Here is a 17,788-nt window from a genome sequence, read left to right as displayed (position 1 = left end):
GCCCCGCCGCGGCCCCCGGCCCCGGCAGCAGGCGGCCCCCGCGCCGCGCCGCTCGGCTCCGCTCCGGCCCGGCCCCCCCAGCGCGGCGGCGGCGGGCGGCTCCGCGGTGCCGCGGGCGGGGGCTCAGCCGGCGCGGCCGCTTGTTGATCGCGGCGCCGGGCGCCGCTCCGCACCTCCCGGGCCCCGCTCCGCGCCGCGCAGGCAGCCCCCGCGCCCGGGCTCGCCGCTGCGCTGCGGCGCCGCTTGCGTTCTTCCATTGCAACAGTGCAAACCCCTCCTTTTTTTTCCCCCTCTCTCTCCCTTTCTTTCTTTTTTTTTTTTTTTTTTTTTGCATGAAGATGGCGGCGCCTCTCGCCAGCAAGGCAGGGTCCGCCTGCACCAACAGCAAGCCTCCCTTCCCGGAGCTGGATTTCCGATCGGGAGCCAGGGTGGAGGAACTGAATAAACTCATCCAGGAATTCACCAAACATGACCAGAGGGAGTACGACGACCAGCGAGCCCTGGAGATCCACACGGCCAAGGACTTCATCTTCTCCATGCTGGGTAGGGCAGGGACCGTGCGGGGTGGGGGCAGCGGCGATGCCGGCCGGGGACCCCGGGACAGGGCTCCCCGACGGTGCGGCACCGGCGGACCCTTTCCCCGCGCCGGGCTGGGCTGGGCTGGGCTGGGCTGGGGTTCCTCGTCCGCAGGGCGGGTCTCACCCCCAGGAAGCTATTTTTTTCCTACGCTGTCCACCTAGCCTTTAGCAGCGATGTATTTATAAGCACAGAGGCTGGGTCGCAGAGCTGGCCGGCACCGGAGAAAAGCGCCGAGCCAGTAGGGCTGGAGGCGAGGCGAGCCCGACCCTTTATTGGTTTTACCCTCAACTATCAAGGCTGTAGGAAACACAGATTTTTTTTTTTTTTTTTTTTTTATGGACCGCTTTTTTTGGTTATTAGACCGGCTGATGCTTGTACAGGAGCATCCTCTGAACTGCGTTTCTTGCTTAGGTTGCAAAACTTGCTGCGAGTGGAGCGAGTCAGATTGTGGCGGGGGAGTCCTCATCTGCGTGAAACTTTGAATCGCGGGCAGGGATCCTTAAACCAGGGTGAAACATGTGTTGGCCCTTCCAGAAATCACCTGGGCTTTGGCATGACTAAGGCTTCTTAAGATTACCCGTGGAATGACTAACAGCTCTGATTCTCTAGGTAGTCAGTTCCTGATAAATATTTACCTTGTTTTGACTAAGAAATCACTCACACGAATGAGAGCCTTCAGAATATGAAAGGATGCTCTTTAACATGCAAGTTGGACCTTGAAATCAGTCATCCAGGTTTGAATCAGTATCTCAAAACATTTCTGCAGGTAAAACAAGGACATGGGTAAACAGCAGGTGTGGCCAGTGAATGGTTCTTTGTAGCTCAGGGGTGCACATACATCCTCAAAGTGTACTTGGCACAAACCAAATGTACAGTCTACGTGTATGCTGTGAATAACCTATATCACTTTTCTCATTCAGAAGCGCAGAGCTATCCTATTGCAAGAATAATTATTTTCTGTATTGGGGGGTAATCACTATAACAGACCACTTTCTCTATAGCCATGAACATACCTACACTCACTAAATGAGAATCTGCCTGTCCATCTGGTTATCTTGTAAGGTAGCTGGGTAAGTATAATTGCCTGCTGTGGGATTTGCACAATTTTGAGTGTGTAATGCTTTTTCACCGAGGGCTGGACAGGATATAGCAGACTAAATTTAGCTTGAGAACAAGGACAACAAGTTGAAAAGTCAGTAGCTTGTATATTTATAGTTGCTGTTACAAATATTTTTCCCTTCCTGTTTCTAAAACGATGTGGGGAAGCCATGGTTGCATCAAAGCCTGTAGGATTTTTGTTATTGAAAACCTGATCCTGTGGAAGTCATCCACTGTTATGATCTGATACATTTTTCAATCAGGGCTTTAAATAACTGGCTGAGGAAGCAGGGCTGGATGGGATGAAGCAAAGAAGAGTGGAGAGAAAACAGCCAGAGCAGCAGTTCTGGGTGTGTGGCTAGCAAGTAGAGAAAGCTTTATATGATGCTGTTTAAGCATTGCTAGTCATTGCCGAGGACAGGGACCACTGCATTTCTTCCTGCCTCACGCAGGAGAAGGCAATGGAAGACAGACAGAGGAATGGGCTGGAACGTGCCTTGTATTTCTGCAGACGCACCCCAATACCGTGCTGTTCATGAAAACAGGGAGCCTTAGGCTGTTTAGAAATAATGTAAATTAGTGTGGCTGTCTTTTGTTAATGTAATGGCTGGGAGATGAGTGTTCCTCAGTTTTAAATGTTTAGACTGAAAACGGGGTTTAAACAAAAGCTGTATTTCTGCTTAAGTTATGCCCAGCAATTTTCAATTAGACTTGTTTCTGAAAAAAAAAAGAAGAGACTTAAGGACCAAGCCCAGGAAAGAAATGGAAATGGGGTGCCTCATTTGTCTTCATTAGACCCAGAAGTTGTGTCTGTGGATCAGACCCATCTTAGCCAGAGAGGCTCTTAAATCTAAAAGGATTTAACTTATTAATAAATAGCTCTTTCCCCTGTGCCTGATCCCTCCCATACGTACTGCTCTTATCTCATCGTGTGATGATAGGAAAATTAAACGTAGCTTTCCTGATTTAATTACATTGGTGCGTAATTGGTGGATGAATGATAGGCGAGGAGACTTTGTGCGGATTCTCAGATGTTTGTACTCTGCATGGCTTGCCCTCTAGGTCAGATCTTTTCGTTCTATTTATATTAACTCTTTTTTGTCTGTGTTGTCTTGCCCTGGCTATTAGCAACTGAAGTCTGGGAGATCTCAAGAGTTGGGCTATGATAAAATTAGGCAGAGGTACTGGTTGTCATGCCTTTGTCCAAAATCTTGTGCCCCAAGCATTAGAACAGGACTGTAAGTGACCTACCTATCTGGTGGGGGAAGTGCGTATTTTCTGAGTGTGGGCAATTCCTGGGCATCCCCTTCCTAGTCACCAAGACCATATGGTCTTGCTAACACCCTACACTGAAACAGCAACTGTCTTTTGGTGCCTTTGCTGGATAACTTCCAGTACTCACACTGAGCTGTGCCTGATCATTACTTGTCTCTTTGACACAGGTATAACTGAGCCTCGAAGGAGGGGAAGGCTGTATTAATCAAGAAAACGAGTGGAGAAAAGACAGTCTTGTGTTCTGGGCAGCGGGCTGGCTGGGAGTGACTGAGAGACTAAGTCTCTGCTTGCCAGTCGTGAAAAGAGCTAATTACTTACTCTCCTTGTGACTCAGTTTTGGGGTTTTCTTGTGCTTAAAGAGTGAAAAAGGAATATTTTTATCAAGTGATGATATTACAGTCAATGATATTTTGTTTTTTAAAGCACTTGCTGCTATTACGTAGAGAGGTGCATAGCACTCATATTACAAAACCTTTTAGAGATCCCTGCCCTAGAGAATATTGTTTCTGCAGTACAAGTACTTCCAGGAAACTTCTTTAATAAACACTACCTGGCTCTTTCTCTTCAGCAGCTAAAAAAAAAAAAGTGTTGTAATGCACAGATGTGCTAGGCTTAAAAAAAGCCATATGTTATGCTCTTGGGAACTAGAACATTGCATATTAAATAGCCCCTTGAAATTTCTAGTGCTATTGCTACCTCAAACCAGATCATGTTATTAAGGATACTGACTCTTGTGTTTTACTTCTTAACAAGAGGAGAAGAAAAGAGCAAGGATGTATGAATAAATACAGATGATACAGAGCTATTTCCTCCACTCCAGGCACACACTGGTGTTCAGTCATCTAGAGCAGTTTTCAAGCTCTTCAGGTTGGTATTGTTTCCCTTTCCTGTCATGAGGCTTTTTCTTCTCTGTAGGGTCAGAAGAGGGATGCTCAGGACATTTCATGGCATTCCGTTTCCTCTCATTGCCTACTCTCCACCAAATCAGGGGAAGAACTGGTTTAAATTGGTGCTAAAGTGTTTTTGTTTTTGTTTTTAAGGCCTCTGGTATATCTGTTTGTCACTTCAGTGGTTGATCTCACTTCTGCAGGGGGGGACTGGAGCTGCAGGCCACACTTTGAGGATTTGCAGCCAGCTGCAACCTGTTGACAAGACCGCTAGAGAGCTTGTATCAACACCTGATACAGGAGAGGTGGTGAGCCTAATCCGAGAGTGATTTCCTTTGGTGTCTGCCTGGTGCTGAGCTGGGAGTGCTCATAAGTGTTTATGATAGAGGCAGTCTCATAGTGGAGGCAGAGCTGGCATCAGCAAAAGATTGCTGCTGCCAGTACCAGCTTCCCAAATGGAGTGAGTTACCCTGCTGGGCCCCTGCATCTATAGCAAGGCTTCCAGCTGTTTCTTGGACTGACAGGCCCCTGAAACATGTGCAATGAGGTGCAGATTGCTGTGCTGAGAACACAGGTGTCCTGACAACAGCTTGCTTTTATTAGCATCTTCTATGAGAGGAACATTTCACGGGTCTCCTCTGTACCTGAGATCTGTGTAGCAGAACATGGATAGTGTGACTCTGTTGTGTGGGTTTATGCAGCTTTTTTTTCTCCCTTTCCCTACCTGGCATAACTTGCTGATGAAACCTGTTGTAGATTAGATTTCAGGCATTGTTGGAAGTGTTACCTGTTTGTCTGTGATACATCATGGAAATTCTCTGGTTTCTGTTGTGGTGTCAAGCTGATGAAATAGCAACAGAATTGGAGTGATCTCTCTAGGGTTAAATCTTTTGTGTGTGTGCGCCTTTTCTCAAGAGAGGCCAATCATGATAGGAGCACACTGTACTCTGAGGCCTATGTTAATAAAGGCTCCATGCTGGCATTCCCTGTGCTGCTGAATGCATAATGCACAGCTGTTAAAAACAACCTTACTGTATTGCAGATTTCATTTCTGGCTTCTGTTGGGTCTCTTCTCCCTGCAGGCCACATGTTTCTCTGTTTGCATTTGAGGTTGTAGGGGTTTTGTGTTGTTTTTTTTTCTTAAAGGACAGGGTGCTGTGCTGGTAAAGTAACCTAGCAAGGCATTGGCAGCTTCTGTTTGGTTGTAGCTACCAGAAGTCAACCAGTTTCATCTCACTGGGGATTCTTTCCATGTAACTAATTAAAAAGGATCCGTAGCCTCCTCTGTCGCTTTGTTCAAAGAGATTGCTGCTCCAAGTATGTGTGCAGTGAAAGTAGATGGAAATCTTTCTCTCAATTGGATTTAAGATGCTGGTACTTCACTTGCTCAACTACTGTTTTGAAACATTAGGCTGTGATGCAAAGTATTTAGTGTAATAGCTAGGAACATGTCCTAAGGGCACAAATTCTCATGGCAGGCTTGTTAGACTGCCCACTGCCCGTTCCTTCAGTCTGTGGAAATATTTGGAAAAGATTTGGGTGAATACTTGCCAAGCCCAATTATGCAATTATGCTTTAAGGGCAATTTTATAATTATAGTGGAGGACGGTAACCAGGATACGTGAGTTGTTGGGTTTCTGACTTTTCCTTTTTTCTTCTACATGACTTTGCATGAATGTTAAAACATTCAGAGCAATTTGGATCAGAAACCAGTTGTTCAGCTTTCTTTTAGGCAGCTGGCTATTTCTGTAGGTGAAGCTAAATTAAAGGCAAATACAGCATTGCTCAGTAGAAGGCTGGAGGACATGTTTTATTATAGCTTTGGTGATTTATAAGACGGATGTGTACTCAGAGACCCAGAGCAGCCCACAGGCAGCGTCCAGTCTAGAGGAGATTCAGGATGTAATAGTCCTCCAAGCTGTCCAAGTCTTTTTGATAGTTGGGATTGTCTGTCTGAATTTTTATTTGTCAAATGCCAGGTTCCTGCTGGCTTTAACCACCTTCGGTACAGCTAAAACTTTTGCATCTTTTCTTGGACCTTGACATGTAGACTCTTACCCCTGTGTGTGTCCCAGTCCTTTTGTTGCAAAGATGGTTTTCTCAGGCACATCTCTGAAACCCTTCCCTGTGCTCCCTTCTCTGTCCAGATCAGACTCTAGCTGCTTGTACTTTGAAAGATCAGTTGGTTAGGTGAGAAGATGCCAGGAAGAAGCATGGGTGAGGCCAAGAGATTAGCTCTCACCTCCAGTCAAGGGGGCTTCAGTTGCCAGGGCTGCTTTAGCATGACACTCTGAACAGTGATTGAGATGACAACTGCACCTCCAGGCATGTCTGTGTGAGACCCTGAGGTGGCAGCTGCAGGTAGAGACTCTGGCACAGATCTCTCAACTTTCTCTGAGTCTAAGAAAAATGGCCTGCCACTGAGTCCGTTACCTATGGCTAGGTGATGCTTGTGTATGAAACTAACATGAGAAGCAAGAGCTGTTGCTCATTTCCTATGAAAAGAAAGGCTTAAGAATTGAATGCACTATGTGGGGTGACATAGTTCCTGAGCCTGGTTTTCCCTTAGCAGCTTATAGCTGGGATGGGTTAAGTTCCATATCTTAAAAGAAAACAGTTAATTCTGCCCATCAGTAGCTTTCCTGGCTGTCCTCTGAACAAGGAGATAAAATTCCCTGAGAGTAACAGTCCACTCATCTGCACAACGTACTATATTACATTTATAATTTCTTTATTTTGCCTGTGTTTGCGATATGAAACAAGCAGTAGAGTAGATGGAGTTCTGGGGAAGCAAAGAAGGGGATCTGCCCTGCTTTTTTTTCCACAGAAAAGCAGAGGACCTATCATGGGAGTTAAAGCAGCAGACAACTTTGGATGTTGTACTCATAGAACATCCCTTATTGAGAAAAGAGCAGTGTGCCTGCACAGGAGCAAGGGTGAGAGAGCTGAAAAATGACCTTTAGGTGGATTCCTCAAGTTATTTGCCCAAGTCTTGTTCGGATCACTAGTTGTGTGGTGTGAGTTCAGGAGACTGAACCGTAGCTTTATTGGAACTTGCAACCATACTTCATAGGTTCCCCGTCCTAACTATGGATTTTATATCCAGTGAAGGTGTATGACTTCTGTTAACACAAACCTATCTTGCTGTCTGATGAACAAAAATATGAGGGTTGGCTTCTTTTTTTGCTAATGCAACTGGAAGGCAGCTTATGAGACATTCAAAATAAATCTTTCAGCAGCAGTTGATGTTCCAATTGACAGATGCTGCTATGGATTTTGCTCTCTTTATTAAAGAGAACTCCACTGTTTGCTTTCATTTCTGCCATTCTGTTGCATTCCCTTTTACTGCAAATAGCAATTGTCCTGGACTGAGTAGATTAATCTGCGCCTTAGTACTTCAGCCAACCTGACAGGTCCCCGAATCATGTACTTCTGCATTAGATAAACTTTCTGCAGTTCTTTCAAAGCACCATTTCAGTGACTTTCTCATTGTAAGGGAATCAACGTATGCTGTAGCATTCAGTTTGAGGAAGACAGATTCCCTTCTCCCCAACATATTTGACTTTTGAGCTTTCAATAAACATTTGATGCTAAGGAAGTTACAACAATCCTGTTAATGCATTATATTTCACCTGTCAGACAATATGATTTTAATCTAATTTAAAGCATTTAATCAGAAGGTTGTTAATGCATTTTGTTATGAGCATGCTGGTGTTGAAAGTACAATTTGCATACCACTGAATGGGGTTGATTGATTACTTTGAGGTTCATAATATCTGTGTCTCTGAAACAGCAGTGGTAGCTACTTCCACCCACTCATGTTTAGGGCTGTGGGCAGAAGTTTGCACAGCACTGGGTGGCTTCAGCTTGTAGAGCAGGAGGTGGGTGGCATCCATTTCACCCTAAGAAAATCACTCTGTAGGTAAAACACTGAGTCAGGACACCTTAGACCTGTGTTTCATTCTGAGCTGCCCCAAAGTTTACACAGACTTATGCAAATCTCTGAATATAATGATGTGTAGTGGGACCTCGGTACTACCAGAAGCCTTCCTCATCTCCCATGCTTCAGCAGTCTGTGAAAGGTGGGGTGGTACCGGAATAGTGCAACATGGTGGTGTTGCTGTTCTTTATGATAGGATGCTACCCTCTGAGACTAAAGCTGGAAAAAAAGTCTGGTTTTGACAGTCTAGCCTCAGAAAGTATTTAAATAGTGAAGGCAAATAGTTGCTCTGTCATTGAGTGTTGATCTAGTGGCGTCAATATCAATCACAGTTCAGCCTCTGAGAGATTCCAACCTGACCCAGTTAGGCAGTTCTAGCAAGAAATCTTGTTTTATACTGAAGGGATCACAAAGCAAATTTGGGACAAATTAAACGATGCATCCTGGCCACAGTCTGCATGCTGATGTAATTTGGCAGAGTCAGTCAATGCCAAGCAGTAGAAGGCAGGAGTTTGGTACAGAAGGCAAGGGAAAAATACAAGACATGGCCAAAGCTAGAAATCCTGCTGGGATAGCCATAAGGAATTGGCAGAGAATAATTTTTTCTTTTTGTCCAATGACACCTCTCTAAGGTCATCATTTAGGTGAAAAGTAGAGGTTTATGTGTGAGGTCTGCTTAGATCTTCTCTACTGTGGCTTGCAGTCAGACCATGCGGAATTTCTTCCACCCACTGACGGAGTGAGAATTCATAAAAGATTTGGTCCAGAACTGCTGAGTAGCTAGGGAACACTTTGCAGTTGCATCTAGAAATAACAAAGTTGGTTCTTGCTTTACTGCGTAGTCTGTTAGGCCAAGTGCTTTTTCTGTTGTAAAATGTCATATCTCAACTCCCCTGTTCCTGTTGTAGGGTCTTTTGACACTGCTCCACATCTCCCTCAAGGAAGGATGTTTTTATTCAGTGGTGCATATATGACCTTGTTTAGAAAATCAGGTGCTGAGATTGTGAGGAAGGACTTGTAGTAAACAGCTATCAAAAATGCTAAGACAAACACTGCAATTAGCTTCTGTGCTTTTCCCTTCAGCGCTTCTACTCTTTGCATTTTAATGTATCTCTTGAAGAGCTGGTGATGCTTTGAGTGACTCCTCTTGGAAATGAATCCTGTGCTAATAGCTCTGTCTGGGCCTGATCCACAGGCAGATACTTGGAGATGTTTCATGTTTGTTTTGTACTTCACTAATGTATAACTTAGTGGTAGAACAGCAGGAAAGCTGCGTTTGCTGACACTTCATGATATAATGATTTAATCCTTTGTGACACATTCCTGCTGAGTGTCAAAGCCGATAACTCTAATCTCTGTCCCTAGCTCAGTGCAACAGGAACCTGTTCTAGAGGGCATTTTGCAGGAGCTTGCAAGCTCTTGTAGGTACTTTGCGACCAATTCGTGTAAACTTTTTTTTGTACATTGCCACTCTTGAATGTGATTGTACAGCATTGCCTGGTGCACTGAGGAATCTGGAGTTGAGTGCAAACAAAGGAACTGACTGACTGCAATCAAATGAAATAAGGCTTGTCCTGGGAGGAGGGGGGAAATACCCTTCTAAATACACTTCTTCCTCGCCAGCATTAACAGCGGTGTGTTTATATTGATTCAGTGGTGCCTAAACCCACTGCTCTTTGTTATCTATGATTCTGAAGCCTGGGTACAGCTACTCTCCAGTGGTTATTCCTTCTGATACAACCAGCAGAGCTTGCTTCTGTTCCAGCATGGACAGTGAATTGCTGTTTATTTTAAACTTTTGGTTGAATGGTATTCATAAAACAATTTGCAGCTCTGCAAATAGAGGAGGGAATGTCACTGTAACAACACTTCAGGGGCTCTGTTGCCTTCTGCCTCTGAAATTTGCCTTTTGAAAGTTGCATACAGTGTGCTGAATGGCAGATAAGGTATTGATATTGGCCCCTTGATACTAGGCCCTCAAAACCTGAGTTGCTGAAAAGTCTGTATTTCATAGACAGTAGGGCAACCATGTGCTAATCAATCAGTAACGAGAAAAATAAGAGGAGAGCAAGTCTCTGCCAGTGCAGCATGTCTCTGAACAAGCTGCACCTTCTGAATTAAATGCCTGGGTTTTTTTTCCCAATGTGCAAGCTATGATGCACATCTAAGTGCAGTACTGAGAAAAAGGAGCCATTACAATTTGACTGAGCATCTGTCAGAGGCTTGTTTTATGTGCTAAGTTGTCTGTAAAAGCTTGACCCTGTACTCCCAATTTTTCCCAATATCCTGTGAATTTTGTGAATGTGCAAAGCATGCAGCTGAGGCAGCAATATTAAACTGAAAATAACCACTTTGACACAGGCTTGTAATATCAAAGAATGACTATGTGCTGTTATTTTAATTATCTTGGGGAGGGATTCATATGTGCTATGTAAGCACTTAGCAAAATTATTTGCACATTATCAGAGCCTGCAGAGTTAAGTTACAAGTTAATCTCGAAAATCAAATTTAAAAAGAAGTGATTTTGATCTTCTTAAACCTAAATTCTTGTTCTGGAAACATAAGGCACTCCTGAGTTACTTTAAAAAATAGACAGTCCCACTCACTCCTTCACCCAAGCTGCAGACAGGAGGTTTAGAATCATCTTTTTATCTAAGCTGCTTCTTAACAATGCAGATAAAGAAATTGGTGTCTAAAAATCTGCTCTTATGATGAGACCAGTCTTGTAAGACATCGCTTGTGTGTGTGAATCACTCTATTGTGCTAGTGTATGTTACTCCAAGTTCTCAGCTTTTTTTAACTAACCCTTTCTTTACCTTGCAACGTGTATGTGTCTTTATTTTATTCTATTTTCTGTCTTACTTTGCCCCAAAAAAATAATTTAAGTGGAAAATATTTGCTGTTCAAGGGCAGTGATGACACTGCTTTGGAGTGTAGGAGAGTGCTGTTGAGAAGAGCCAGGCTCTTCTCAGTGGCATCCATTGGCAGAACAAGGGGCAACGGGTGCAAGCTAGAACACAGGATGTTCCACATAAATATGAGGAAAAACTTCTTTACGGTGAGGGTGACCGAACACTGGAACAGGCTGCCCAGAGAGGTTGTGGAGTCTCCTTCTCTGGCGACATTCAAAACCCACCTGGACGCGTTCCTGTGTGACATGATCTAGGTAATCCTGCTCCAGCAGGGGGATTGGACTAGATGATCTTTCAAGGTCCCTTCCATTCCCTAACATTCTGTGATTCTGTGAAGTGATGTAACCCAGGTTTGCAGGTGGACGTCTCGTCCCCTCCTGGCAGAGCTGTTCCCCTGTGACAGGCTTCACTGAGCCGAAGCTAGCCCTGATCAGCAAGGATTGTAGGAGTCCTATGGAAGAGGTTTCTGTCTGAGGGAGACAGGAGTGGAGGAGACAAATGAACAAAATCCCCAGACCCACAGCATGTCGATAGACCTCCTGTTGTTCTTAATTTCTGTCTGTAAATGGCACTAGTTTCCGCTGTTGTGCACCAAGACAATAATAAATAACAATCCTTAGCGTTTATATACGACTTCACAATTTTCAGGGAGTTCAACACACATCAACTAATTCAGCTGAGATGCAAATATTCTGTGAGCAAAGCTACTCTTCTTGCTACCCAGGGGAACCTTTCATTGCAGCTGGGACAAGGCTTTTCTTTTTCCTCTTAACTGGAGCTATTGGCAGGAATGTTCTATACAGGAACAGTGTCTTTCTTCCTGAAGTTTTTAAGCCTTCACATGTACCCCTGTTTGCACAGGAATTGGACAACTCCCAAGTCATATGTGATACTATTAAGAAAATCATGCAGGAGACTTGCCTGTACGTTCTGTGCCACAAATATGCAGACCCACAGTTAACAGATTCGTGGTTTCAGAAGCTATTGAGTTAGCAAATATGTTGATTCATTAAGTGTTTCTTTCTGTACTTGCATAAGGCCTTGGGGAACACCATCTCCATGGACCTCAAGGCTCAGGAGGGGAATAAACATCTGTCAGTTCTGACTATGCCGGATCATCAGACCATGTGTTGAAGAAAATTGAGGATGCTTGGTGGATGGCTTTGGTCCATGTTTCACTACATCCAGCACCTGCTAGAGCAGCAATCTGTCTTTTGGGCAGGAGAAAGCCCAACAGAAGGCCTATTGCCAGTTAAGAGAAGTGGTTTGGAGGCAATTAAAGACATTATGTCCTATTGTTCATAATCCTGAATCGCAAACATGGAGTAATACATGCATTGGCAAGAATCTAGTTTGTCTGGAATTTGACTCACTTTCTGCTTTGGCATTTTGTGTATGTGTGTAGAGCTGGTGAGAGGGAGTTTGACGCATCTCTATCTGTATCTTTGAGCTGGGCAAGATTGGTTCTACTTTTTATTTGTGAGAACAGCATCTCTTTTTAGCATTCCATTAGGGTGACTAGAAGATAAGCATCTTTTTTTGTCAGGTCACATAACCTGGGTTTAGTGGATTACCTTGGAAATAACTATTTGGTAGTCTGTGTAAACTGATGCCTGGTGCTGTAGAACTGCCCGTATGCTTTGTAGTTATAACCCTCTTTCTAATCTGTGAGGTTTAGTTATAACTAGGTGGTGGCACTTCTGGATTGCCTGTCTAACCTTTTGGTAACTTTCTTTTTTAGACATGATGCTTGCAGGTTTGACCTGAAACTGATTCTGAAAGAACAGCATAGCTTATAATTTTCATATAAATGGTTGTATGAACAGGAAGACCATTAGCCTTTTAGTGACCTAATTACGCAGGGAGGTAGCAGCGCGTTTTGAGATCAAAACTCTCATCTTGCTACAGCTTTCTCTTCAGCTAACAGTGCATGGGAGAAGATCATCATGTTTCTTGCAGGTGATGATTTCTCTTTCAGTGGCCTTGATATCCTCATTTTCTGTTTGAAGGTAATGTGCAGATTGCTAGGTGGTGTCACTCAAAGTGACTGACTGAGCTGCTGTTGTATGTGAAGATGTCTCCAAGACAACTAATTTCCTGGTCAAACAGCACATCGGCTTTTGCCGCAAGACATTTTAAGGGAGCTGGTCAGCTGAAGGAGCAAGATATTTTAACAGCTTATTATTAGCACTGTAGCTGCCAAATACAGCACAAAAAATAAGAGTCTAAGGCTGAAAATGTTCCTATTAAACACTGCAAATGAATAGCTTAAAAAGAGGGATTGTGTGATTTGACGAGCAAACTGATTTGTCAGAGAACTTCTGCCAATTTATAGGAATTAAATCTCCACCTTCACAGTTCATTTTCTCCAATTGCTGTATGTGTTCCTATGATGGAAGCATAGGGAATTTAGGGACTTTCTTTCACTCTTATATTTTGTTGTTTTATGTCCAAACTTCCCTGTTACATTTCAGCTCTGCTTTTTTAGGGTTAGTATGCCATATTTTTTCTAAAATACACCCAAAAATCCAACGTTTGTTTCTCCTCTGCTCTAAAACTCAGAAAGGTTAGTGACTCCTTCCTGTTCTGAAGTTAGGATAAAATAAGCTGGCAGCGTTAGATTTTTTTCCCTGTTTTGTCCTCTCCTCCCAGCCCCCTTTGTCTCCAGAGGAGCAGTGTTACTGGACAGGTGTAGATTTCCAATTTTTTACTTTTCTTTATAAAATACTCCTATGCCCATCCTGTTTCAAGGGACTCAGTCCAAACCAAAATAAAAAATGCCCACATCTTTTCCTGCCTTCCTTGCAAGGCTTGGCTGTACTGCGTAGCTGAGCAAACCCCACCTTTGTCTTTGCCTTGGAATAAGAAACAAGCAGGCTTGTTGATTCCTGCTGCATTAACACTATCCTCCTCCCTCACACTGATGTAGTGGTTATCAGGGGGGTAGGGTGGGAGCTGCTTGCTGCTGTTTTTATGAGACCTCCCAGGAGTCTGCTGCAGTGTGGATCTCCTGCACTCCGGCCCCAGAGACCTTACAGCACTTACTCAGGCTGTAACGACTGGAGGAACGCAAGCAAAAACCGCTTTGTGCAATAGTGAGTGGAGAGAGGACACTGAGGGTGCTACGCTGAGAACATTTGAAGATTTTCAAATGAAAACCCAGGAGAGACAAGGAGCCGTATCCATGCCCTGACCTCCATCCTGTGGCATATCTGAACCTGAACTCTCAGCTAATAACCCCTGAGCCACTAAGCTGACTTCTCTGAGCATGCCTGCATGCACTGGGGAATTTTAGGAATGCAGACTTCAGCACGGTGTGGGGTTGCTGCTGCTTACCCTCTGTTCAACCAAGAGCTTTAGAAGCTGCAGTGGCGTTGGTATTGCCACGATAAAGCCCCATTGTGGTTGTCTGCAGCATTCTTTAACTAAAGATTTATTTTCCTGGGTAAGGTTCCATTAGAACAGCAGGAGCCAACATCAAAGAGCTGGAGAGAGGACTCTTCCCTTCCCTGGCACAGCACAGTTTCACCCCTCTCCCTTCACCAACTCCTCTCCTAATCCCTTTGTTTTTAAGACATTAAAACTTTAGTGACTGGGATATCGAAGAGGCTGTAGTTAGTGGTGTACTCCCCCAAATTACAGGGGCAATCGATCTAAGGAGGTAAGATGAGAAAGTCTGTGGGTGGATGGAGCTGGTATCACTGATGCAAACCTCTCTATTTTGGTATCTCCTCCATGCTAATGCAACCCCATCTTTAGCCTCCAGCTACTTGAATTGTTCCTGTTGGAGGATGTGGGAGGTCTGCTGTTGACCCATATGGGAGAAAGATAGGAGCTAAGCTGGTCATACAGGCCCTACTTCCTGCTTGGCTTTGTCCACAGCTCCGTGTCATGTGTGTCTTTTCTGTGTGTGTCTTGCACAGCAAGGCAGCCTGTGTCTGTGGTTTTGTTTTCCAGCAGATATGGTAGCAAGAGGTGAAGGAATGCTCTCCTTAGTCCGTCCCTGTCTCTGCTTCTGGTGAATAGTAAAAGGTCCTCCTATTTGCTTTGAAAACCTGCTGGCAAAGGAAGGCAAAGCAATTTGTGTCCTCAGCATGGCAGAACAATCATGTGACCAGCATCTCTGAAAGATCCCAACAGTGCATCTTGGAGTCCAATCCGAACTCTGTAAGCACGGAGTTGCTATACAAGCAGACATTCCGTGCCCCACAGTTGATAACTAGGCAGTGATTCAAGGTATTTGAGATGCTAACTGCAGTATAAGAAGCAACCTGGACCTAAATGAGAACCAATGTGATTCTGGAGGAAAATGTAAGGTTATTTTTAGGGTTGTTTCTATTCTGTTCTGCACCAAGGAGGATAATGCTTCAGTTTTGCACTACAGTTCAGCTTTGTTCTGCCTTATTCCTCATTTTTTGATCCCATCTGTTTTAAATGGCAAATATTCGTTGCTTGAGTACCTCCTTTCCCAACCCTGTGTCTTCTAAAATAGGTGCTGGAGAAAGCTGTGGTTTGAGACAATACAGGGCTTATGGTGTTCTCTACAAAATACACTTAAAATCACTCCTGGTTGCCTTGCAGCAAATCTATTTCTACCCTGCTGATGGCCTGGCTTGCAAGCTGAAAATGTCTGGACAGGATTTATTACGCTCTGACCACTAAATTTTAAACTGCTTTTAATGGTAGATATTAAATCACTGCTGTCCCCGTTCCAAGCTCTGTGCAAAATTTCTGAGTTCTGAGGAAGGCATTTGCACTGCCAGCAGCCTGTGACAACATTTGGTTTCTGACAAGGACAACAAGTTACAGGGCTGTTCACAGGACAACCAAGCAGTAGTTCGGTGAGGGACCTATATCCTGGCCGAAGTCCAGGCATCTGTCTGGCTCTAGAGAGCAGAGCCAGGCAGACCTGGTACGGCTGTGATGTGAACGAGAGATGTTTGTGTTGGTGTCTGGGTGCAGACACTCAGCTGGGACAGTGACGGGGTGGCTCTGCTCTTGGCTTTGTTCCTCCCCGATTGAAGCATCTTTGAAGCAGCAAGAAAACTGAAATTCATTGTTTCAGCACTGAGCTGCTTACAGCAAGCTATTTTATTTTTGTAAATGTCTAATAAATACTGAACTGTTCAGTGTTGTCACTCAGTGTGGCTTTGTCCCTTGCTGCTGGGAGCCTCTGTATAGATTTCCCTTGAGAATGGAGAACCATAGCCATAAAGTCCTGTGACTCAGTGTACAATGCAGGCTGCTTCCTTGAGTATGACATGAGATGCACACTCTTCTAGCTGAGGCTGTTGTCTGTCAGCTTTGCCTGGAGAGCACTGAAAACGCTAAAACAGAATCTAATGTTTCTCAGACCACTTAATAATGGTCTTAAAGTGGTCTAAAAGTCTTAAAGCCCTTTTCAGCTACTTGCAAAGGCAGCTGTGGCAGGTGGCCAGGAGATGACTTCCTTGCCAAGGAGAGGGAGATGCCACCTTCTGTGTTGCATGTATTTGCAGGGGAGGCAGAGAGCCACCCAGGGCTTCCCACCCTCAGGCCTGTGCATTTCACACTGCTCCATCTTCCTCACAGTAGCCTTGCATGGGGCTTTCCTTTTCATCAACAGCAGTACTATTTAGTGTGTTTTGCTTTCTTTATCCCAAAGCTGGACATCATACAAAATCATCATCCAACACGAGGCTGGTGGGAAATGTTTGAGATCAGCATATCAAAAAAGGCTGCAAAATTTTACACTATGCTGTGACAGAGTTTTACAAAGCTTGTGCTTGACCAAAGCAGGATCCCCAGTCCTCAACAAGGTGTTTAAAACCGCTGTTCATAGCAGTGTTTGCAGTGATGGCAGCTAGAAGCAAAGCTCTGGACCAGAGTGGCCAGAAGTTTAAAACCATCTTATATTTGATAATTTTCCTCTTCTGGAAGATCTGTGCTCTCTAGCTATGGGAGATTATTTCATTTTGCTTACAGTCAGAGAGGCAGGCAAGAGTAGAGACTGGTGATACTGGACCAGGGCTTTAAGCAAAAGCACTTTCAGCAAGAATGCTTTCCCTGAGCGGGTCTGCCTGTCTCAAGATAAACGGAGACTCTGACTTTTTCTGTGCTTATTCTCACACCTGTAAAGTTTGAACAGACTGTTTTAACGGCACTGCCGTATGGCTTCTTCCCATATTAGAAAGGAAGATGCTGAATATGGACATCCCAGTGTGTATGTGTCTGTCTGTCTGGACCTGTCCCATCAATTAAACAGGAGCTGACGTCATATTTGAAGGTCAGCTGTTTTATAACCTAATATTACCATTTTTTTTCCTCTGTGTTTATTATCTCCCTCCAACCTGCAGCTCAGCACCATCTGGTGCAGGCACACAAGGGAGAAAGATTAGAGGAAAGTAAAGCAGCTTTGTTCGCTTCCCCTATTGCTTCCGCTGTACAGAGGAGTTGGCAGTCTCTTACAGAATTGAATTTTAAGTGGTGGGAAGGGCTGGATCCTGTTAACTGTCTAAGGGAGGGAGAAATAGTCTGTGCTTACCAGCGATCTGTCAGGAAGTGTCTCATGATTCTTAAGGGACTTACTGTGGCCACAGAGTGCACTTTGCTGCATTTTATTTTATATTTAATAGCCTTGTTTTTTTTATGACCTGTTTTTCCCAGCACCCATATTTTCCTTACCTGTAAATTGACAGAAGCACTCCTAAGTGAGGTACCCGCACAGTGCTAACCCAAATTACAGGCTGCTTTGGTGTAGTGAAGTTCTGTGAACACCTGAAGTGCATTTACGCCTGACAGAGCCACCAGACTGACACACCACAAGCATGTTCTGCAGCACAGGGAGAGCTTCATCTCCCCTGGTGGCATCTGTCTGCGCAGACCAAGGAGATGCATATTTACTTGTCCAGCCTCAGCCTACGGTGAAAATGCACCAGTTGTTCCCATTTCATAGGCAGGGTTGGGTTTGCACTCAAGCTTCACCCTCTTTCCTATCCTCCTTTTTCTCCATCCGTCTGGAGGTGTGATCACTCTCTGTCCAAACTGCATGGTAATTGTTTTCTGTAAAAGAAAAGCTCTTTTCTTTCCAATAATAAGATGATAATAGTTCAGGAATG

The 17,788-nt window shown here is 44.3% G+C and overlaps 1 protein-coding gene across 1 annotated transcript in view; it reads left to right on the top strand.

Moving 5' to 3' along the window:
- Positions 1-332: 332 nt before the first annotated feature.
- The window catches only part of MB21D2 (Mab-21 domain containing 2), a 58,033-nt gene continuing 40,577 nt past the window's right edge, over positions 333-17,788 (top strand). Inside the window, exon 1 of the mRNA XM_068406632.1 lies at positions 333-543. Within this exon, the coding sequence (XP_068262733.1) occupies positions 333-543 (211 nt within the window). The remainder of the gene's footprint in view (positions 544-17,788) is intronic.

The sequence above is a fragment of the Nyctibius grandis genome, chromosome 8 (genome assembly GCF_013368605.1).
Source record: "Nyctibius grandis isolate bNycGra1 chromosome 8, bNycGra1.pri, whole genome shotgun sequence".
Taxonomy (NCBI): domain Eukaryota; kingdom Metazoa; phylum Chordata; class Aves; order Nyctibiiformes; family Nyctibiidae; genus Nyctibius; species Nyctibius grandis.
This window is presented reverse-complemented; position numbering and strand designations above follow the sequence as displayed.